The sequence below is a fragment of the Bos grunniens genome, chromosome 17, assembly GCF_055505025.1.
Source record: "Bos grunniens cultivar Pamir isolate PY7600 chromosome 17, Bosgru_T2T1.0, whole genome shotgun sequence".
In the NCBI taxonomy this organism is placed as follows: domain Eukaryota; kingdom Metazoa; phylum Chordata; class Mammalia; order Artiodactyla; family Bovidae; genus Bos; species Bos grunniens.
The window spans coordinates 56,243,510-56,267,176 of NC_141181.1; the positions used below are offsets into that span (position 1 = coordinate 56,243,510).

General features: G+C 46.5%; 1 protein-coding gene across 37 annotated transcripts in view; it reads right to left on the bottom strand.

Annotated features, from left to right (window-relative positions):
* Positions 1 to 6,611: 6,611 nt before the first annotated feature.
* CCDC60 (coiled-coil domain containing 60) overlaps positions 6,612 to 23,667 on the bottom strand; it is a 286,332-nt gene continuing 269,276 nt past the window's right edge. For 29 of the 37 annotated variants that reach the window (XM_086347873.1, XM_086347871.1, XM_086347870.1 and 26 more), the window contains 7 exons: positions 20,760 to 20,844; positions 17,603 to 17,674; positions 14,870 to 14,932; positions 13,723 to 13,845; positions 12,451 to 12,582; positions 10,306 to 10,495; positions 6,612 to 7,000 (listed from right to left, as the gene is read on the bottom strand). In XM_086347873.1, coding sequence (XP_086203999.1) covers positions 6,899 to 7,000; positions 10,306 to 10,495; positions 12,451 to 12,582; positions 13,723 to 13,845; positions 14,870 to 14,932; positions 17,603 to 17,674; positions 20,760 to 20,844 — 767 coding nt within the window. In that variant the 3' untranslated portion in view covers positions 6,612 to 6,898. Of the gene's footprint in view, positions 7,001 to 10,305; positions 10,496 to 12,450; positions 12,583 to 13,722; positions 13,846 to 14,869; positions 14,933 to 17,602; positions 17,675 to 20,595; positions 20,845 to 23,667 lie in introns of all 37 variants that reach the window. The other 8 variants (XM_086347877.1, XM_086347881.1, XM_086347900.1 and 5 more) reach the window with 3 other exon arrangements.

The window sequence follows — 23,667 nt, forward strand, 5'->3', positions numbered from 1 at the left end:
CACGATTGAGCGACTTCACTTTCACTTTTCACTTTCATGCATTGGAGAAGGAAATGGCAACCCACTCCAGTGTTCTTGCCTGGAGAATCCCAGGGACGGGGGAGCCTGGTGGGCTGCCGTCTATGGGGTCGCACAGAGTCGGACACGACTGAAGTGACTTAGCAGCAACTTAGCAGCAGCATGGGTCACATTAAAAAGGTAAGACAAGTGAAATTAATACAACATTTTATTTAACCCAATATACCCCAGATATTATCATTCTGACATACAATCAATGTTAAAAAAATGTTAATGAGATATCCCACATTTTTCATACCAAGTGTTCAAAGTCCCGTGTATATTTTCAGTTATATCACAGCTCAGTTTGCACCTGTCACATATCATGTGCTCAGTAGCTACAAGCAAGTAATGGCTACCATATTGGACAAAGTGGCTAAGAGTGTAGACCTTAGAAATTCTCATCACAAGAAAAAAAAATAATTGTGTGAGTTGATGATGGATAATATCTAGCCTTGGCAATCCTTTCACAATTTACATATATATGTCATTATGCTGTATACCTAAAACCAATACAATGTTATATGTTAACTGTAATTAAAAAAAACAATTAAAAATAGAAAAAAAAAGAACTATCATAGTTTATTGGAAGACTGAGGGTGAGAAGACAATGATGCCATGATTAACCATTTTATATTGTGGAATTCTCTCCTCTCCTCTTGGGTTTCCTGGCTTAACTGATACCAGATGCATGGGACCATTCTCAGTATAGTGTGAATGAAGGTTCCGGAGTCCAGCCACATCTAAATTACTAGTTTAGTTAAGATAACTGTAAATTCCAATATCATCTTTTCCCTAATGGATCCTTGTTGACAGGGCCACCCCTTCTACCTCCTCACCTCCCACTTTGGAGACCATGGAGCTGGGATGTCACCTATCCAGCACGTTCTATCACATACAGGAAGGTTGGCTCTGATAATGACCCCCACCTTAGATGTATTTTATACTCTTTTAAAGCAAAATGGACATTTTCAAAGCTGCTGCAAAGCTGAGTGATAAAACATCTGTGTTCCTAGCCTTTCCTCTGTCTCTTGATTGATGCTGTGGCTTTAACTCTGATTTTTCTCTTTGCTTTACCAGCACAATGTATCTGAAGACAGTCTCTCCCACTACTGTGCCACTAGCCCTGTGAAAGGAAGGACCCTTCCTAGGGGCTGTCTGGAATTTAGCCACACTTACACATGGATCCCTCTTCTCTAATTAGGAATCCTTTTGTTGCAAGTGAAGGAGACCAAACCAAATCTGGCTTATTAAGCAGGCTTTGTCCACATAACTAAACAGTTCAAAGGTCCGACTTGATCCAGGTACCCTCATGGTGTAACCGAGATTTGAGACCTCTCTTACTCCATTTCTCAACTTCATTTTCCTCTCCTGGTTGGCAGTGTCTGTGTGGTGGCTCTTGGAAGCTGTAGACTTATTTTATCCTTATTGTCATTAATTCCAGCAGAAAGCTCTTTGCTCTCACCAGTTCCAACACAAGATCAGAGGTTGACTTTTATCGGATTACCTTACATGTCCATCCCTCTGTTCTACTCTGGTCCATGCTCCAAATATGACCTGTGGTCTATTTTTATATGACCTGCAATCTCAGGTTTCTACATTTTTAAATGGCCATGTATATAAAAAGAATATGCAGCAGATATTTGCTATATCTGCTCCTGTTCCTTTACAGAAAAAGCCTTTCCAGGGCACATGAGGTTTTAAATACTCTCAAGATAACCATGCAGGTGGCTCAGTCAGAGCTGTGGGACAGGGCACTGCTTGACACGGGCTTGGCATATAGTAGGTACTCAATTATGGTTCTGATGAAATGCTTATGGCAAAAATACTTCTCCCCAAGGTTCTTCTTTGAGCTTGGGAGCTGGGGGGTGATGTATTGCCTCCTTCTAGTCCCTAGTCTACTTAAGTTGTAAAAGATCTTCCTTTGAGTAAATACTCCTTGCCTAAGCTGCTAATTTCCCACAGTTTATTGTGATCCACACAGTCAAAGGCTTTGGCATAGTCAATAAAGCAGAAATAGATGTTTTTCTGGAACTCTCTTGCTTTTTCCATGATCCAGCGGATGTTGGCAATTTGATCTCTGGTTCCTCTGCCTCTTCTAAAACCAGCTTGAACATCAGGAAGTTCACAGTTCACATATTGCTGAAGCCTGGCTTGGAGAATTTTGAGCATTACTTTACTAGCGTGTGAGATGAGTGCAATTGTGCGGTAGTTTGAGCATTCTTTGGCATTGCCTTTCTTTGGGACTGGAATGAAAACTGACCTTTTCCAGTCCTGTGGCCACTGCTGAGTTTTCCAAATTTGCTGGCATATTGAGTGCAGGACTTTCACAGCATCATCTTTCAGGATTTGAAAGAGCTCAACTGGAATTCCATCACCTCCACTAGCTTTATTCATAGTGATGCTTTCTAAGGCCCACTTGACTTCACATTCCAGGATGTCTGGCTCTAGGTGAGTGATCACACCATTGTGATGATCTTGGTCGTGAAGATCTTTTTTGTACAGTTCTTCTGTGTATTCTTGCCACCTCTGCTTAATATCTTCTGCTTCTGTTAGGTCCATACCATTTCTGTCCTTTATCGAGCCCATGTTTGCATGAAATGTTCCCTTGTTATCTCTAATTTTCTTGAAGAGAAACCTATATGCAGGTCAGGAACCAACAGTTAGAACTGGACATGGAACAACAGACTGGTTCCAAATAGGAAAAGGAGTACGTCAAGGCTGTATATTGTCACCCTGCTTATTTAACTTATATGCAGAGTACATCATGAGAAATGCTGGGCTGGAAGAAGCACAAGCTGGAATCAAGATTGCCGGGAGGAATATCAATAACCTCAGATATGCAGATGACACCACCCTTATGGCAGAAGGTGAAGAAGAACTAAAGAGCCTCTTGATGAAAGTGAAAGAGGAGAGTGAAAAAGTTGGCTTACAGCTCAACATTCAGAAAACGAAGATCATGGCATCTGGTCCCATCACTTCATGGGAAATAGATGGGGAAACAATGGAAACAGTGTCAGACTTTATTTTTTTGGGCTCCAAAATCACTGCAGATGGTGACTGCAGCCACGAAATTAAAAGACGCTTACTCCTTGGAGGGAAAGTTATGACCAACCTAGATAGCATTTTGAAAAGCAGAGACATTACTTTGCCAACAAAAGTCCGTCTAGTCAAGGCTATGGTTTTTCCAGTGGTCATGTATGGATGTGAGACTTGGACTGTGAAGAAAGCTGAGCACCAAAGAATTGATGCTTTTGAACTGTGGTGATGGAGAAGACTCTTGAGAGTCCCTTGGACTGCAAGGAGATCCAATCAGTCCATTCTAAAGGAGATCGGTCCTGGGTGTTCTTCAGAAGGAATGATGCTAAAGCTGAAACTCCAGTACTTTGGCCACCTCATGCGAAGAATTGACTCATTGGAAAAGACCCTGATGCTGGGAGGGATTGGGGGCAGGAGGAGAAGGGGACGACAGAGGATGAGATGGCTGGATGGCATCACCGACTTGATGGACGTGAGTTTAAGTGAACTCTGGGAGTTGGTGATGGACAGGGAGGTCTGGCGTTCTGCAATTCATGGGGTCGCAAAGAGTTGTACATAACTGAGCGACTGAACTGAAGTGAAGCTGTTAATGCCTGCCCAGTTCCTTTTTGGCAGGTTTTAAATACTTTCCTGGAGAGCAAAATGGAAGGATAATACTAATACACACCACTAGATGGAGCTACAGCTCTGAGAAATAGGCTGGGGAAGTGATGAGTAGAAGGGTGGAGTGTGGTGGAGTAAGTCTCAACTGTGTCTCCCCTGCCTAAGATAGACAGACAGACACGTTCTAGACTTGGCTCTGCCACTTACCGGCTATGTGACTGTTGGCAAATGACCTCAAGTGCCAGCATCCTTACTTGTGAAATGGGGATTATAACAATGATCACATTGGTATGGTATGCTGTGACCGTCAAGTAGGATGCAAACTGTGGAACACAGAGTAAAAGTAAGTTAACGGGATGCTAGGAAGTTCCATCACTAGAGCTACTCCTGGGGGCATGGTTCCAAAAGCAAAGTAACTTTAGTGACCTCCTGGTCTCATATGATCGGGGCTGGGCGGCAGGGTCAGAGGGCAGCAGCAAAAGGGAGGGAATGCAGAGTTAGCGGAACATGGGCACAAAACACCTTTTGGAGACTCCGTTTCACCATCTGGAAGGCAGGGCAGCCCTGCCTTGCAGGATGATGATGAAGAAATGAGATAACACACAGCAAGCATTTTGCACAGTGTCTGGAAGGAAGCGGTCCCTCTGTCAGTGCTAGGTTGTGAATGGCTGCTTGAAGCTTTTCGCAAACCCAGTCCTCAAGACCCTCTCTCCACTCTCCTCTTCTGCCCTCTCCTCCCACTTCCTGCTTTAACTGTCATGACCCATAGGATGCTGAGGTCCTATGTCTGTCTCCACTGCCACCCACTCTCCTGAGTTTTAAATCCCCCCCACTTGACTGCCCCACAAGCACCTCCCGCTCAGTATGCACAAAATAGAACTCCTTACCTTCTCATTCTGAATGTTCTTTTCTTCCTTTCCTTCTGCTACATTAAAGGTACCAACTTCCACCCAGTGGTCTGAGCTGGAAAATCGGACATGATTCCCGATGTTTGTGTCTTCTGTCCACTTGTAATACACCAAACCGACTTCTGCTGATTCCACCTTTAAATATCCTTTTAATGGATCTCCCTGGCCCCAGTGTCATGTGCTCCCTATAATCACTGCTACGGCAGCCGTATCTTAGCACCCTGTTCCCTGCCTTGCACTCACACAGTGGTTATTTTTTTTTTTTCCTGAATGGAAGTATGATTATTCCCCTGCTGAAAATCCTTCCCTGGCTCCCCATGGCCAGTAAGTTGGCCTAAAATTCTTAACATGGCCTGAAAGAAAGAAAACAGTCACTCAGCTGTGTCTGACTCTTTGAGACTCTGTGGCTTGTAGCCTGTTTCTGTTCTTGAGATTCTCCAGGCAAGAATACTGGAGTGGGTTGCCATTCCCTTTCCCAGGGGATCTTCCTGACCTGGGGATCGAACCTGGATCTCCTGTGCTGCAGGTAGATTCTTGATTGTCTGAGCCACCAGGGAAAATTAACATGGTCTGCTGCTGCTGCTAAGTCGCTTCAGTCGTGTCCAACTCTGTGCGACCTCAGAGACGGCAGCCCACCAGGCTCCCCCGTCCCTGGGATTCAAAACTCTGGTTTCTACCTCCCTCCCTGGCCTCTGTCTCCTCTCCTTCCCTGTGCTCACTACCAACCTGACCTTACAGTCCAGCCAGACATATGTTATTTCAGATGACATTGAGTTTCTTTTTGCCTCTTGGCCTTTGCCCTCCTTCTTTCTTCTCCACTCTCCCTCACCCCAATCCTGATTTAATACAGAAAAGTTTAGGGGCTTTCCTGGTGGCTCAGATGGTAAAGAATCTGCCTGCAATGCAGGAGACCCAGGTTCAGTCCCTGGGTCAGGAAGATCCCCTAGAGAAGGGAATGGCTACCTACTCCAGTACTTCTTGCCTGGAGAATCCTAAGGACAGAGGAGCCTGGCGGGCTACATTCTACAGGGCCACAAAGAGTTGGACACGACTGAGTGACTGAACACACAGAGTTTAGAATCTCCTAACTGAGCAGCCTCCTTATAGAGTGCATCTCACCTCTACACCCCAGTGGCTTGTCACGACATCACACTAAACAAAGAGTACCACCGTGGATATCATGTAGTCCCTCTGCCCTCTCCATCGCCCTTTGCTGACCTGTGTCTCTAGGTAAATTATCTGAGATCAGGGACTTTGTCTGCTTTGGTCATTGCTCTACCCTTAGAACCTAGAACTTGGTTGGTTGATGCATATTCAGTTCTTGATAAATATTCATTGACTAAAAAGAGTAAATAATGGAATAGGTGAGATGCTGCGTAGACAGAAAAATAGTTCAACTCTCTTCTTTCCACCCCTTCTGGATCATGGGGAGACGCTGGGGTCCAGCCTATATGAGCATTCCAATAATCAAGTCCAGTTGTTTAATTGTTCATTCAGTTTGGCTGTCAGTGAGACAGTTAAAATGACTACAGGTCCTGTAACTTAGTAAGATGTAGGGGGAAAGAAGACCGAGATGGGAAAAGAAGACGAAGATGAGAAAAGAGGTTAAATGGCAATAAACCCACACAATTTTGAGATGACTGGAAATTAAGCTTCCTTGTACAACCAAACCCAACACAAGATATTACAAGGACTCTTAAGGATGAGATTTTCTTGCACATCACTTGCCTTGTTGGGAAGTGCTCCATCCATTCACCCACCAACCCACCCACTCATCTCTATCTAGGACAGTATACATAAAGTTGAAAACTACACTCTAGCTCTAATGGTATGAAATGGGCATAACATCAGCACCTACTTAACTGTAGTTGTGAGATTATTAGGCAAGAACATCACCCAGCACTGGGCCTGGTGCATATTCATAAATGGTAACTGTATGTTACTATTAGGATTTCAATACCACGCCCAGATTCCACACCTCCAACTTTTCCCCAGCCGGACAGCAAACATTCAACTCAATTTTATTATCCAGAATTTGAGGAGAAGGCTAAGAGGGAAGGATCCTGGAGAGGGTGTAGGTAGCCAGGCTGGACCAATGAGCACCAGAGGCTGGGAGCCTGAGGCTGGTGTGTGCGGGAGAAGGGGGCTTCCACCTGGGAGCAGCTCCCCCTAGAATGTTTTCAGAATCTGGTCTCCAGATGATCCTACCAGATGATAATGAGTCTCCATGAGAGCAGGCACACGGTGTAGACAGCCCTCCTCCACTGGGGTCACTGGTCGACCCAGGCCCACTACGTCTGGGCACTCTGGGACCGGATGGGGATGTTGATCCGGCTCTGCAGCCAGCTGATGTAATCCTCTTGAGGCATATGAATGATGTGTTCTCGCACAAACTAAGGGGGCAGACACATGACAGCCTCAGATTTGGTCTGAAAGCTAGACTCCGTGCCCCCTACCCTCCCCAAGAAGATCCCAGAAGATTTATGATTGAGGCTGGTGGGCCCAGGATACCTCCAACCCCTCAGGCATTCATAATCAAGAAAAGGGCCTCTTGCCAGTTTCCTAGTTCAGCAGGCTAATTTTAAGTCCCTTTTTGTCAGTATTGACCCAAAGAAATCTAGGAAGAGCAGAAAAATCCAGCTGTCTGCATCTTTTTCTCTTTTCTACTGCAGAATATCTTTTAAAAAAGTCATTTGTCCATAAACATTTTTGGGTTCACAGACTCCCTTGAGAATTGAAGACAGCCACAGGCTTGCTTCCAGGAAAGGGTTAAGACACAAAGCACAGAGTTTCACATAAATTTTAGGTTAAAAGACTCCCCACATACAGGTTAACAGAAGTTCTGTGATGTTCTACTGGGAGAAGAGCATGCTAACTTTTATGAGCTAGGGCTAATAAAACTCAGCCCAGAGAAGGGAGCATCCACATCCATAGTCCCCTCCTTTCACCCACTCAGAAACGGCCTTTTCCATAAGCTGTCACTGAGTCGTGTCCCACTCTTTGCAACCCCATGGACTGCAGCAGGTCAGGCTTCCCTGTCCTTCACCATCTCCTGGAGTTTGCTCAAACTCATGTCCATTGAGTCGGTGATGCCATCCAACAATCTCGTCCTCTGTTGTTGCCTTCTCCTGCCTTCAATCTTTCTCTAAGTGGCAGGTGGAATGCACACCCCACAACTGGAAAGATGCCCTAGAGACTTAGTTTCAGGCTAGCCTGCCAGATTCTCCCATGAAAGAGCTTCACGAGATGTGGGAAGCGGACTCTGGACATTTGAGCTTGTCCACAGGGTATTTCTCCCTGCCTCCACTCCTGACCGTGCGCCCACATACACAAGCCAGGTCAGCCTGTGGAAGGGCCAGACCATCATGGAAACACTGAGAGGCCCAAGAAAGCCACCATTTGAGTCACTTCTTTGTCTTGAGACACTTAAAACCCTATTAAAATGTACATTTGCCATCACGTAAAATTAAGGAAGTGACTCCACAGACATCTGTTAATACCTTAGTTGGGGGGCCCTTCCTCCGCTCCCCATCTACTTACACTTTTTCCCTAAGGGAATAGGGCACCAGGAATTTCTAGGGGAGGTGGGGAAGGTAGGCTGCTACTGCAGACCCTTGTGAGGCTCCTCAGCACCCTTCAGATAAAGACCTAAATCCTTAACTTGACCTTCGGAGATCTGCACACGCTGACCTTTCTGGTCCCCTGGGAACCGTGCACCTTCCTGCTCTCTTCCTTCCAGAGCCATTGACTGCCACTGAATCCCTCTAGCAGCTCAAGTTCTGTCCTCCGGGGCCTGGGTACCTGCTCATTCCCTTTCTCTTCAGCTTGCTGCCTTTTCAGATCTCAGCTTAAAAGTCATCGCCCTCAGGGGGCTCTCATTCAGAGAAGCCTCTTCTACATTTACATTAAGTCAGGGCTCCTCAAACTTTATTGTGTGTATCAGTCACCTGGCATCTCACTGAAACACAGACGCTGAGCTGGTCAGATACAGTTCAGAGCCTGGGATGCTGTGTTTCTAACACGCACCAATGTGAGGTCCACAGGCCACGATTTTAGTTGCAAGATTCAGGGTGCTGCTCACTATGACTGTCAGTTATTGCACTCACATGTCCATTCATTTAGGTTTCTCCAAAGACTCCAAGTTTACCGGGGGCATCATCTACATAGAATATAATGTCCCCTGGAATTGAACAATCAAGGTCACAGGACAATGCCTCTTCTACTGGATGATGAGTTCCATGAAGGCTTTTATGCCTTTTAAGAAACTTCGACAGTGGCCACAGGACTGGAAAAGGTCAGTTTTCATTCCAGTCCCAAAGAAAGGCAATGCCTACCGCACAATTGCACTCATCTCACACGCTAGTAAAGTAATGCTCAAAATTCTCCAAGCCAGGCTTCAGCAATACGTGAACTGTGAACTTCCAGATGTTCAAGCTGGTTTTAGAAAAGGCAGAGGAACCAGAGATCAAATTGCCAACATCTGCTGGATCATCGAAAAAGCCAGAGAGTTCCAGAAAAACATCTATTTCTGCTTTATTGACTATGCCAAAGCCTTTGACTGTGTGGATTACAATAAACTGTGGAAAATTCTGAAAGAGATGGGAATACCAGACCACCTGATCTGCCTCTTGAGAAACCTATATGCAGGTCAGGAACCAACAGTTAGAACTGGACATGGAACAACAGACTAGTTCCAAATAGGAAAAGGAGTACATCAAGGCTGTATATTGTCACCCTGCTTATTTAACTTATATGCAGAGTACCTCATGAGAAATGCTGGGCTGGAAGAAGCACAAGATGGAATCAAGATTGCCGGGAGAAATATCAATAACCTCAGATATGCAGATGACACCACTCTTATGGCAGAAAGTGAAGAGGAACTAAAAAGCCTCTTGATGAAAGTGAAAGAGGAGAGTGAAAAAGTTGGCTTACAGCTCAACATTCAGAAAACGAAGATCATGGCATCTGGTCCCATCACTTCATGGGAAATAGATAGGGAAACAGTGGAAACAGTGTCAGACTTTATTTTTGGGGGCTCCAAAATCACTGCAGATGGTGACTGCAGCCATGAAATTAAAAGACGCTTACTCCTTGGAGGGAAAGTTATGACCAACCTAGATAGCATATTGAAAAGCAGAGACATTACTTTACCAACAAAGGTCCATCTAGTCAAGGCTATGGTTTTTCCAGTGGTCATGTATGGATGTGAGAGTTGTACTGTGAAGAAAGCTGAGCACCGAAGAATTGATGCTTTTGAACTGTGTGTTGGAGAAGGCTCTTGAGAGTCCCTTGGACTGCAAGGAGATCCAACCAGTCCATTCTAAAGGAGATCAGTCCTGGGTGTTCTTTGGAAGGACTGATGCTAAAGCTGAAACTCCAATACTTTGGCCACCTCATGCGAAGAGTTGACTCATTGGAAAAGACCCTGATGCTGGGAGGGATTGGGGGCAGGAGGAGAAGGGGACGACGGAGGATGAGATGGCTGGATGGCATCACCGACTCGATGGACATGAGTTTGAGTGAACTCCGGGAGTTGGTGGTGGTGGGGAGGCCTGGTGTGCTGTGATTCATGGGGTCATGAAGAGTTGGACATGACTGAGCGACTGAACTGAACTGAAAAACTTCAACAGTGCCTGGATGTTGAGAGGCCAGAATGAGTGCGTCTGGGGTGTTATGAGGGAAAGGAAGTGCTCGTCACCTCAATGGCCACTGCAATGTCCGGGGAGCACAGTTCCCAGGCTCTCAGCTCCTGGAGCACCTTTAGGAGGACATGCGGTCGGATCCTCAGGTCCAGGTTTTCCCCAAACTTCTGCAGTTTTGCCAGGATCTTCCTTGCAGGGCGGAAATTCTTCAGATCCTCAGGGAGTTTGGACAGCAGGTCAAAGTACCTTCAATTCCAAGGGGAGAGGATCAGTTAGGAAACTGCTGGCAGATGGTCTGGGCACCCAAAGGACCTCATCTCCACTCTCTCTCTCCACCACTCCTGGGATGTCTCCAGGGTAGCAACAGTCTTCATCTGGGGAACTTTCCTCCCTACTCAATGTAAAGTGTCCACAGATCAGGCAAGTCTTTGTTTTTAGGGATAGTAAAAACCAGAGTCATGATTTGTACAGTGGCTCAGCAGTAAGAATCCACCTGTAATGCAGGAGACACAGATTCAGTCCCTGGGATGGGAAGATCCCCTGGAGAAGGGAATGCAACCCACTCCAGTATTCTTGCCTGGGAAATCCCATGGACAGAGGAGCCCAGTAGGTTACAGTCCATGGGGTCAAAAAGAGTCAGATATGTCTTAGAAACTAAACAACAACGGCAACAAAAATTAAGGGCATGTTTTAAAGACAGGCATTGATGATTCTTCTGCCAAGCGGACAATGTTTAAAGTTATAAGGAAGGAAAAATACTGGGGTTCTGAAGCTACTCTTCGAGAGTTAATTGAGCCAAGGAGGACATGGACACACTTGTGGGATACCTTCTAGGATGCAAGAGGTTCTCACACACCAGCTGCTGAGGACATGTGTCTGTGTATGTGTATTTTCCATGTTCCTGAAAATGAACAATCAGGGGCCATGATTTTGGTGTTTCAGTGGGTTTTAAGAACCTACTTTGGCCACTGGATGCAAAGAGCCTTCTCACTGGAAAGACCCTGATGCTGGGAAAGATTGAGGGCAGGAGGAGAAGGGAGGGACAGAGGATGAGATGGTTGGATGGCATCATTGACTCAATGGACATGAGTTTGAGCAAACTCTGGGAGAAGGTGAAGGACAGGGAAGCCTGGCGTGTCTCAGTCCATGGGGTTGCAAAGGGTTGGACATGACTGACTGAACAAAAAAAATTAATATTATGACAGCATGTGAAGGTAGTTTGGGAATGTGTCCTTGAGACAGTGGGAAAAAGGTAGGTTCTAACCTAGAGGTTCAGGTGTGGGTGAAGGTAGGGGTGTTATCTCGTGGAAAATGGGTTTTTCCCCTGATTATAGAAAAAGTTGAATAAAAACTTGATCATCCATCATACATTGTGGCTGCTCATACTGCTTTATATTTGTGATGTATGTTTATATATTTATTCTGATCTCTTTGTAAGCTCCCATTCTGCATTATTAAAACTGTTGAAGGGATTCTTGGTACATTTTTAGGCTTTCCTATCTTACTCTAAGATCTTGATTTACTCACCCTGACAGGATGGAGGTGTGGGAAATCAGACTCCAATTTTATATTGCAGATAAGTATAGAGACAGGTCAGACAGGGGTTTAAATCCTAAAGTTTCCTGATTTGTAAAGTGGGGAGTAATATGTACCCTTCAGGATTTTTGTGGGGAATAAAATAGATAATTCATGAAAAGTGCTTAGGAGGGGTGTCTACCATCCAGGAATCACTCAATTTGCAATATTTTGTGTTGTATTTATTATCACCCCTGTGCTGGGGGCACAGTGTTCTTGAAGTATGCCTGTCTGGCTTTGTATCATTAAGAGTTAAGTTATTTGGGGAATATAGTTCTCCCCCCATAGACCTCAGGATCTGTTGGTATTTTCAGATTGATTTGCCTCTTCTGCTTCTCTTATAAGGGTTGGCAAGTGAGTCTATATTTGCAAGCTGAAGCAAACAGAAGGTAAATATGGAGAGTGCAGCTAGGTAGATTATCTGTGGCTCAGGAACTGTGGGGTTTCTTGCCTGATTATACTCTGGATATAGCCTGTTTTGGGAGGGGGGCCCTCCTGGGGCCCCAGGACAGTTTTGGAGTGATGCCTCTCTGCCTTGAGGATAATGGGATTGAATGTAACTGTGTAACACCAGTACGCCTTTACCCTTCCCAGGGACTGCCTTATCTGGCTCTCAGGATCTTTACCAGTGGTCTGCAATTTCTTCTGCATCGGCTTTTACCGTGGAGACTTGGTGTCTCATTTTGGCTATATCCTTTTGGAAATTTGAGACAAGGTTGAAAGAGAGGAACTTCTGGATACCTCTTTCTTCTTGGCGCCTGCATCACAGATGGTATGAGAAAGAGGAAGATGAATCAGATACTTTTTTTCTTTTACCTTCCTAGCTGCCCTCAGAGATCTGAGTTAAACACCTTTTCCTTCTTGAGGTCCTTCTTAACCCTCTCAGCTACCCTGTAAGATACCAGCGGGCTTTGGGCATAAGAAGCCACAGCTCTCTCCAAGGTCCTGAAATGCTCATTGTCTTACCAAACCCAGTCCACTTTTTAATCAGTCCTCATTCTCTCTCTACTTTTGATTGTCTTTCCCGTTTTCTCATCGATAAGATGGAGGAAAATAATTATTCCTAGATCCCAGGGGTGAGGAGTAAATGATAATGCGTGTATAGTGCTGAGCTTAGTGCTGACTCACAGCAGGTGTTTAACTCATGTTGGTTCCTCTCCTCCTCATGCCCTTCATCATTTTGTGCATATATCTTCTCTCTCCAAAGAGACTATATTACAAATATAACCATGCCGTCAACCATATACACATTTCGATGGCTTTCCATTTACTCAGAATAAAGTCCTTTGAGTGACTTACCCCCTAAGGCTCTGGATTGTTCAGCCCCTATGACAACTTCCAGCCTTATCTCTACCTTTTCCACCCCTTTTCTCCCAGCATTTTAGGGTTTGGTTCATGAGCTGGGTCAGGAAGATCCCCTGCAGAAGGAAATGGCACTCCACTCCAGTATTCTTGCCTGGAGAATTCCACGGGCAGAGGAAGCAGAAGCTGGTGGGCTATAGTCCAAGGGGCCACAGAGTCGAACATGACTAAGTGACTGAGCACAAGTGAACAAAGTCTCTGAGATAAATTTCAACTTGTCAGGGTTCAGCCTTAATGCCACCTCCTTAGAGAGGTCTTGCTGGATTACCAGTCTGCATTAGGTCCTCATGGTTTCACTCCTTCTCCTAGAGCCCTTTTCCCTTACTGTGGAGCAGTGACTATAAATTGTACCTATAAATCTATCAGTTCAGCTGTTTTGTCTCTGCCCATATTTTCTAGGAGACTATAAGCTCCCTGAGGGCAGGGAACATGTCCTTCTCATTCCCTGTTATCGTCCCAACACCAAGCATCTGGTGGTTATATACTAAGTGCCAGATGAATGTCCTTTGAGTGAATGGATACACGTGTGCTCTTACTTCATGAGGATTTCCATCTTATCCTGTAGACAGAAGCCAGCCTCCTGGGCCACGCTGTAAAACTTGGCCCTCATGGTGTTACACACCCCACTCTTGTACTGGATGATGTCACGGTTGGCACGGCTGTGGACACAGATAAGATGGGCTTAGGGGACCAAGCCCAAGGGACAGATGCATCCCTGGGGGCCCAAGGTGCTTTGCAATAATACACAGCCAGGTTCTCCAGCCTCACCTGGGACCTCCCTCAGCATTCCCCTGGATGTAGGCAATAACAGACCTTCCCAACAATGTTGGACTGGTGACTCAGGCATTATTACATGAGCCCATGATGAGACATCTGGTCACTTTAGCTCAGCAAGTGCTAAGGACAGTGAGATGAAAATAGAACCTTGAGCTGGGAGGTGGGAGATTCAGGTTCAAACTGCCTACCACCACATTTTAGCTATGTGGCCTCTGGTGAGACGTTTCATCTGGCCAGGTTTCAGACTGTTTCCTTGTAGAATGGGACAGTACCCCTGCCTCACAGAACTAGTTTTGAGGAATAACCACTAATGAATATAGCACTTTTGAACTGTAGTGCTGGAGAAGACTCTTGAGAGTCCCTTGAACAGCAAGGGGATCAAACAAGTCAATCCTAAGGGAAATCAACCCTGAATATTCTTTGCAAGGACTGATGCTGAAGCTGAAGCTCGAACACTTTGGCCACCTGATGCGAAGAGCTGACTCATTTGAAAAGACCCTGATGCTGGGAAAGATTGAGGGCAGAGGGAGAAGGGGGGCAACAGAGGATGAAATGGTTGGATGGTATCATCGACTCAATGGACATGAGTTTGAGCAAACTCCAGGAGACAGTGAAGGACAGGGAGCCTGGCGTGCTGCAGTTCATGGGGTTGAAAAGAGTCAGACAGGACTGAGTGAACAACAACAAGAGCCAGCATGGAGGAAGGATCTGTTGCCACTGTCTGCATGGGTTGCTCCACATCTTGGCTATAAGCCCCTTGCCCTGGGAGTCCTTTGTCCTTCAGTTGTATCTATGGCTTCAGGGAGTTTGGTTGGCACTGGATTATTTCTATATCCCTGGGAAGATGGGGGCTGCAGTTGCCACAGTCCCTCTTGCCTGGCACCTTCTGTTGCCCACCTGGCATACCTTTTAAGCTTCTTCTGGAGCACCTGGGAGTGGCTGTCCCCGCTTGTACTGCTGGATCTATCACTGAGACACAGAAAAATGGTTTCATGTTGCCTGGAGTCTGATTTCCCCCCAAAGGGTGACTCAGGGCCCCCATGACATCTGCCAGCCTCAGGTGAGTGTGGTGGTTCTAATCAAGGCATTTGATAGAACTGCGTATTTTCCCCACACTTTGGTCTCTGCTCCCACTGGACACTCTGCTTGGAGAGTCTTCCTTGTTTCTTCCCCAGCTGCCCAAATCCTGCCCAATCTCATGGCCTAGAACAAGTGCTGCTCTGACTCTCCTAGTCCAGTGGTGGCCTACTGCCTCGGCATTTTATTGGGATGACAAGTTTTCAGGAACCCAGCTTCTTCTTTATAAAATCAGTCTCTCCACCTGGAGGACAGGTTCACTGTGGACACTCCCATCCTCCTCTCTGTTTGAGCTTCTCCTGGGGTTGAGTGCAGATCTGGGGAGGGGCAAGTCCTCCTGGTCATGCTGTCTGGGGTGGTCCCAGCCCCAGGCTGCCTCTTCATCCAAGGATTCTCTTATCTGAACTGGACCCTGGTGCTGAACACCCATTTCACTCAATTTGGGAGACAGGCAGAGCTGGGTTCAGAGCCCAGCCCTGGCACTGTCTACTCCTGGGCTGTGGAGAAGCGCCTCTGCTCTGGAGCGTCAGTTTCCTCATCTGTGATCAGGCAACTCCTGGTGCCGTTTGACCCTTTCTAGGTTGGGAGGTGACTGAATTCCTTAAGTGGCTGCTCCCTCCTGTGACTGCCTGGCTGGGGTCCCTAGATGGGGTGAAGCTCTTTGCTCATCCCTGTCCCCCCATACCTTCTGCTAGGTCCTCCTCCAGTGACCTGGGCCTTCAGCACCCATGTCCAGCATCTTCTCTCATACATCTGCCCCGCTTTGTGTCTTCCCAACATTTGAGACACTGACTTGACTGCTTTATCTGTGTGATTCTAGAGAGTGAAACTATTTTCCTTATGCCTGTGATGTGTGGCAAATCCTCCCCTTCCTGCTCTGTGACATGTTGGACTTCTTCAGCGAGGCCAGTCATTTCTCAGACCCCTCCCCACAGGAAAGGGTCGGGCCTTTGCTGCTTTTCCCAGAGGCTCATGGGACTGGACCCAGAGGTCTCAGGTCTGGCAGGTGATGGAGCAAACCCTTATCCCATCTAGCTAGAGACCAGAGCCCTGGTAATAATACCCAGAAGGCACTGCATTTGGATTCCAACCAGCTGCCCCTACCTCTGCTGGTGAATTCTTTGGGGGAGCAAGTGGGCTTTGACCTTCCTCCTATAGATGGCTCTCTTCTAGAGCTGATAGTGTGACTCAGGGGGAGGCAGGAAGTGAAGGAAGTAGTGTTATTAGCTGTGATTAAAAACAACAACAACAACAACAAAGGCCCCTTCTGCCTGTCTCAGTCAATCCTTTCCTTGACCCTCCTTGAATTTCAGCCCTACTGGTCTTTGCTTAGTGCCTCTAAGCTTCCTCCTGCCGCAGACCCTTTGCACATCTGTTCCCTCTGTTTGGAATGCTATTCCTTCTATTTCCTCCACAGCACGGATCCTAGGTTCTATGGGACGGCACAGGAATCACCTGGAGAAACTGCTCAGAATGAATGCAGATTTCAGATCCTACTGTTCCCAGCCACAGACTAGCTAATTCTTCTTTTTCCCTCAGGTCCTAGCTTAAATGTCAGACTCAGCCTTGGTTAGAGTCCTGGTGCTCAACATTCACCTAATCCTCCATAATTCTCCTTCAGAATGCTATTTATGGTCATGATTACACAACTATCTCTGTGGGATTACTTGATAAATGCATGACTCTCCCATTAGAACAGTAGCTCTTAACCACTGGCAGGATTCAAGGAGTCCAAGAATGCAGATGGAAAAAAAAAAAAAAAAAAAAACCAACAGGTTGCATCTTTAGCCTTTCACAGAAATGGAAATCACAGGTTTTTATACATCACATTAAAATTATGGGAGATACTTTGAAAAATCATTTACACTTGACACTAATCCAAAATTATAGTAGTTATCAGAGCTGCTGCTATGTCTTATTATATAAGGCATTGCTGATGAAGCTCACAGATGACTATATATCTCATATTTGGTTACAATATTGTAATCAATATTACTATAGATTTCTTTGTAAACTTCTATAGTTTATAGTCTGCATTTGGAAGCATTTTGCTGAAAGGAATCCATAAGCTTTCTTGGATGGTCAAAGAGTCTATTTCACAGAAGGAGTTATGATGCCAGACCAGATAGCGGGCTCTACCCACGGGGCAGACTGCATCTGTCTTGTTTGCTGCTGAATCTCAAAAGAGCCGAGCATAGCTCCTGGGACATAGTGGGGACTGAGAAGTATTCTCTACATGAACAAGTAAATTGGGGGCAGACCTGCCCTGCCCCATTACAAGTCACCTGAGTAAAGAGGGAAGGGGTAGTTCCAAGACACACCCTCCCCCCTTCATCTCTCCACTACCAGAGAAGACTAACTTTATGGCACACGATTGTTGGGAAGTAACGGCTGAATACTCACCACCAAGCCCTGGGAGTCAAGTAACTTATTTCCAGTGAAGAAGGAAGAAGATCCCCTCCTTGCCCCCCTTCCCACAGTCTGGTGAGGGTGTCTCTGCAATGCCCCCTGGAACTGTGTGTTGCCTCCTGACTTACCTGCTAGGGCCCCACGCCTTCCTACCTTGATTTGCGGGTGGTCTGCATGTCCTTATAGGCAGAATCGCTCTTGTTTTGTCTGAGCACTGACAAGATGCTGCAAAGCAAGATGAGTCACTTAATAAGGCTCTGAACATATGACGCTCTGAGGCAGTAAACATCCATGGGAGAACGGAGGGTGCTCATCTACAGCGGGGATCCTAGGTTCTATAGGAGGGCATATGAGTCACCTGGAGGAATGGCTCAGAATGCAAGTGTAAACTCCTGAGCTACATTCCTAGAGATCTGGAAACATTAGGCCTGGAGTGGGACCCCAAAGCTGCACACACACACACACATGCATACAGTCTTCTGACTTTGGTTCGCAGAGAACATACTTTGAAAACCTTAGAATTTCCTGACACACCACGAAACAATGCCTGCTCAAGGTGCTTGTTAAAAAATATGGTTTCCTCTAGGGATTTTGGTTCAGCGTGTCTGGGATGAAGACCATAAATCTGTGGTTTTCACAAGTGCCCCAGCTGATTCTGATCTTCGGGATGTTTGGGAAAGACTGTTAGAGGATTTTTAGAAAAGGTCATCTTCCTAAACAATGTTATGATCTGAATGTTTATGGTACTACTATTGCCCCTCTACCCGCCCGCCAAATTCATATGCTGAATCCTAACCTTTCAGAGGATGCTGTTAGGAGGTGGTGGCCTTTGGGAGGTGATTAGATCATGATGGGGGAGCCCTAATGATTGAAACTGATGCTCTTGTAAAACAGACCCTGGAGAACTAGCTTGTTCTTTCTACCACGTGAGGAGGCAGCTGTCTATGAAGAAGAGAGTCCTTGCTGGACACTGAATCTACTGGCATCTGGATCCAGGACTTTCCAGCCTCCAGAACTGTGCAAAATAAATGTTGTTCACAAGCCCCTCAGTTTACGGTATTTTTTGTTATATCAGTCTGAACACACGAAGACATGGGACCAAAGGGCAGTCTGGCCCTTGAGGCTCGGGGCTGGAAAGGCAGGGTTTCAGGGGTTTCTAATAAGCCCAGAACTCTATGTCTGTCTTGATGGGAGCAGATTTGGTGTCTAAAGTGAAAGAGGAATCCACATTTTTAAAGTGAATCAGGCAAATGAAAACCTGCAGCTTTCCCTAACTGGCTCTGTGCAGCTCTGCAGAGAAGCCTCCAATATTTGCTGTCTTTGTGACAGATTAGGGAGACTTTTCTCCTAGAGGAATGGAAGCAGATGGGAAATTTCAACAGGTTCTTGCACTGTAACCATGGTTATTTTATCATTAAAGTGAATGCAGTGGCCAGGTGAAGAGTTTTGTGAGAACCAGGTTCTTGTGTGGTTTAGTCTTTGAGTGCCTGAAGCAAGTCATCCTTCTCCATCTATGAGATGGGACAAAGGAATTGGGCACTGGTTAATCTATCTGTCTCAGCAAAGTGCTGCAAAGGTTCCCCAGGACACTGCACATGAAATCAAAGCAGCCACCACCTCCACTGTCACCAATCTTTACATGCTTACAATATGCCAGGCACAGGCTAATATGTTAAATGCATCATCTCACTAAATGCTTAATGTGACTTGGTGGCGTAGACATTATTTCCATAATAATGAAAACACTTTACCAGGATATTATCATTTAATTCTCATTGCAGCCCTTTGGGATAGGTTATTAAGGAGCCTCATTTAACAGAATTGGAATCAGGCTCAGAGAGGTGAAGCAACTTGCTCAACAGCACACAGCCATTAACTCATGGAAATGGAGCTCAACCCTCCTCTGCTTGGTCCCACTGCCAATGCCTGGATGATACACAAGCTCATTCTACAGATGAGAAAACTAAGGTTTAGAGAAAGGCTGAGGGACTTGTTCAAAGGCACTACGTCTTGAGCCCACGTCAGTCTGATTCCAAAGCCAGTGTTCATGACGTGAGTGCTCACACAGGGAAGGAGCTTCTTGAGCTGATGCTTCATCACTGTCGTCTGTCTTTGATGCTGATAAGTCAGGCAAAGAGGCTGGGGCCGTAAGGGCCAACACTGTCACCGCGTGCCTTCAGAGCCACCCTTCAGGGCCCCGAAGCAAGCTGAAGCAGCAGCAGCCGCCAATTCATCATGAACAAGCAGAGGCGGGTGAGACGCATGTGAGCGTGCTTGGTGAACTGTAATTATGGTAATAACAATAACCAATAAGTCATAGCCGGCATCCTAGTAGGCTGAAGGCGATGATGAACCTCTCTCGTGCCTCATTTATTCTCGGGAAGTAATTTGCTTACTCAGAGGGATCCACGCTTGGGAAGGGAGCTTCAGCTCTAGCCTGCATGGTCTCCAAGGCTTTTAGAGGGTCAGACATCCAGTGCCTGGGGCTTTCCGCCAGAAGGAGGACACCTCGGGTTCAAGTCCTGACGCTCTGAGCCAATTACATTGGCTGTCTGTCAGCTCGAAACTTCAAAGGGATTCTTTTTGCTCCATGGTTAGAAATCAGAATCCTAGAGGTGGCTTCCAAGGTCTCAGCGGACGTATACCTCTCCCCACCCCATTCTGGCCGCATTTCGGTCCGTTCTGAGCATGTCTGCACATGCACGCCTGCAATATTCACTCCCCTTGCCCGCTCTCCCTGCTCCTCTAGTAACTCGGGCTAGCTAGCTCTTCTTCATGCTTCATCCAAAATCTCAGCTCAAAGTTTCCTCCTTGGAGGGAGCTTCTCTGATCCCCATCCCAGACGAGATCAGATGCTCCTATTACTTCCTCTTACAGCTCTGAGATTTCTTTCATAACACTTCCTGCAATAATAAGTACAGTTGGTCCATCCATATTCATAAATACTCACTAAAAGAATGAATGAATAAGCTTTGGGTTCCTGGGAAGAAGGGCAGCGTAGTAGTTAAAGGAAACGTTTTTGGAATAAGAAAGTTGCAGATTTGAGTTGTCGCCTTACCATTTGTTATCTGGGTGACCTGAAACAAGTTCCTTACCCTCTCTGAACCTCATTTCCTTATTTGTAAAATACAGACAACAGTACCTACCTTGTGGGGATGTTGGAAGGACTCAGGGAGGTGATATATGTGAACAAAGTATACGGTTCAGCACTTGTCACAGAGAAAATGTTCAACCACGGGGCACTGCTGGCCTGAACGATATCACTCTGATGCTGACATCCTTTATTTGACCAGGTAGCAAGAGAATATACCTGGGTGCCTGTCTTTGCATCTCATTTTCCATGGTGATTGTTCTCCGGGCATCTTCCCGAACCATCTCTAGGAGCTTCTGCAGATCTGATGGGAACACAAGAAGTCACTGTCTGCAGGGTGCCTGTGAGACAGGACTGTGCAGGTCAGGGCCCAGCTCCCAGCCTGATATCACCTTGGCTTTAGAGCACTGGCACCTGATAGCTCAGTTGGTAAAGAATCCACCTGCAATGCAGGAGACTCTGGTTTGATTCCTGGGTTGAGAAGATCCACTGGAGAAGGGATAGGCTACCCACTCCAGTATTCTTGGGCTTCCCTTGTGGCTCAGCTGGTAAAGAATCTGCCTGCAATGGGGGGACTTGGGTTCGATCCTTGGGTTGGGAAGATCCCCTGGAGAATGGAAAGGCTACCCACTCCAGTATTCTGGCCTGGAGAATTCCATGGACTGTATAGTCCATGGGGTCGCAAACAGTTGGACACAAATGAGCAACTTTCACTTCACTTCACTTCGGAGCACTGGGGAGCTGGAGAAGGATAAGACCAGGGTCTAGACGTCTGACAGGCTGTAAACATGATTCCTCTGCCTCCTACCAGTGACCAGCCATCTCCTTTAGAATGCCATCTAGATTCCTCCCTGTGGCCTGTGAGGCCTTGTGGGTCTTAGCTGCTCTTTGTTCCTCCTGTCTCATGCCATTCTCTGCATCCTCTGCCCCCTGGAACTCTACTGCAGCCTGAGAGCACTGCTTCTACTTCCAAGAAGAAATCAAGAAATCACCTTATGGGGGAAAACCTTCTCTTACCGTATAGGCCTGAGGTTCCAAAATGGTGACCCATAGGCTGATTGGATCAGATTGGACTGGGATGCCCAAACTTGTTAAAACTGGTGGTTTTCCCATAAAAACACCCAGGCCTCCAGCTTCCCTGTAAAGACTCCGAGGTGGGGCTCATCACTGTTGTGTGCTAATGGGGCCTTCAGACTTTCAGGGCTTTCTCCAGCTCACCATCGCTCTCCCTACTCGTCATCACACTGCTGCTGCTGCTGCTAAGTCGCTTCAGTTGTATCCAACTCTGTGTGACCCCATAGACGGCAGCCCAACGGGCTCCCCGGTTCCTGGGATTCTCCAGGCAAGAACACTGGAGTGGGTTGCCATTTCCTTCTCCAATGCATGAAAGTGAAAAGTGAAAGTGAAGTCGCTCAGTCGTGTCCGACTCTTAGCGACCCCATGGACTACAGCCTACCAGGCTCCTCCATCCATGGGATTTTCCAGGCAAGAGTACTGGAGTGGGGTGCCATTGCCTTCTCTGTGTCATCACACTAGTTGACTTGTATTTCCGTACTTTGTATTGTTGCTTTTTATACAATGTAGAAATATTTCTCTGTGTCTGACTACTGTGTGTTGACTTGAGTTCTCTCAAAAGATAATGTTCAAGTCCTAATCCTCAGTACCTCAGAATATAAATTATTCATGTTTTTATTTGGAAATATGGTGGCTGCAGGTGTAGTAACGATGAGGATACACTGGAATGGCATGTGTGCATGCTAAGTCTCTTCAGTCGTGTCCGATTCTTTGCAACCCCATGGGCTGTAGCTAGCCAAGTTCCTGTGTCCATGGGATTCTTCAGGCAAGAATACTGGAGTGGGTTGCCATGCTCTCCTCCAGGGGATCTTCCTGATCCAGAGATCAAACCTGTGTCTCTTACGTCTCCTGCATGGGCAGGAGGGTTCGTCACCACTAGAACCAAATGGGAAGCTCCACGTTGAAGTAGAGTGGGCCCTTAATCCAATAGATTGGTGTCTTTGTAATAAGTGAAGAAGATGGCCATGTGAGGACGGAGGCAGACTGGACTGTGGCTGCATGTACAAGCCAAACTGTCAAGGATGCCAACAACCGCTAAAAGCTAAAAAAGGCAGGGAAGGGTTCTTCCACACAGATTTCACAAGAAACAAAGCCCTGCTGACACCTTGGAGTCTAACCTCCAGAATTGTGAAACAATAAACTAATGCTGTTTTCACCCAGGACATGGTCTTTTGTTAAGGCGGCTCCAGGAATCTAGTACATGGACACTCTTAACAGCTGGAAAATAACATATATCTGGAGTAAGCTACATGCTTCAGGGTGAGTAGGAGAGTAGAAGCTCTAAGTGCTTTATACGGATACAGATGGGTAAGTAGCTGGCACTGTGCTTGTCATCCAGGCACTGTCAATATTTGCAGAATAAATAAGTAAATGACTAAGGAGAGAAAAAACAGGAAGGGTTTGGAAAGCTCTGAGCTAGATGTGGAATATTGATGAAGGAACACAACGCCAATGGAGACACTTTCCTTCAGTCTGTGTCTGTAGTCGCCTCGGGGCTAAGTCTCAAAAGCCATACCTGGACGGGTGAAGCCAGCGCTTCCCAGGACCGTTCATGTCCAGCCTGGTTTGTGAGCGCATCACTGGGTGCTGGGAAGAGGCTGTTCTCCTCAGAGACCTCCCCTCAGCCATCTGGGCTGTGATAATCATCAACATTTAGCCATTTTCTACTCCACCTTCCTCATTCTCAAGCAGTTCACCTTCCTAGTATCCTGTGGGCAGGGTTCCATTTGACCTGACTCTGACCTTCCTTTTTGTCTTGTCATGCCCACCTCCCCTCCTGCTACGCATCCCAGCATCCTTGTGGTGTGTCCAGAAGCCTGTTATTGAGGGAGCTCTGGCTTTCTTCCCTTCTCTGCTCCCTCATTTCTGCCCCTACTCGTAAGCAAATCAGTCTAGTGGGTGGATCCCAGAGAATGCCCAAAGCGACCCAGCACACTGGGCAGCTCTCCCAGAGAATCCCCTCTACGGCTCCATATGCCACTTAAGGCACTGAAGTTTGCTTGTTTTTTTCCTGCTAGCCAGTAATGCCTCTGGGCAGGAATGGTGCCCACCA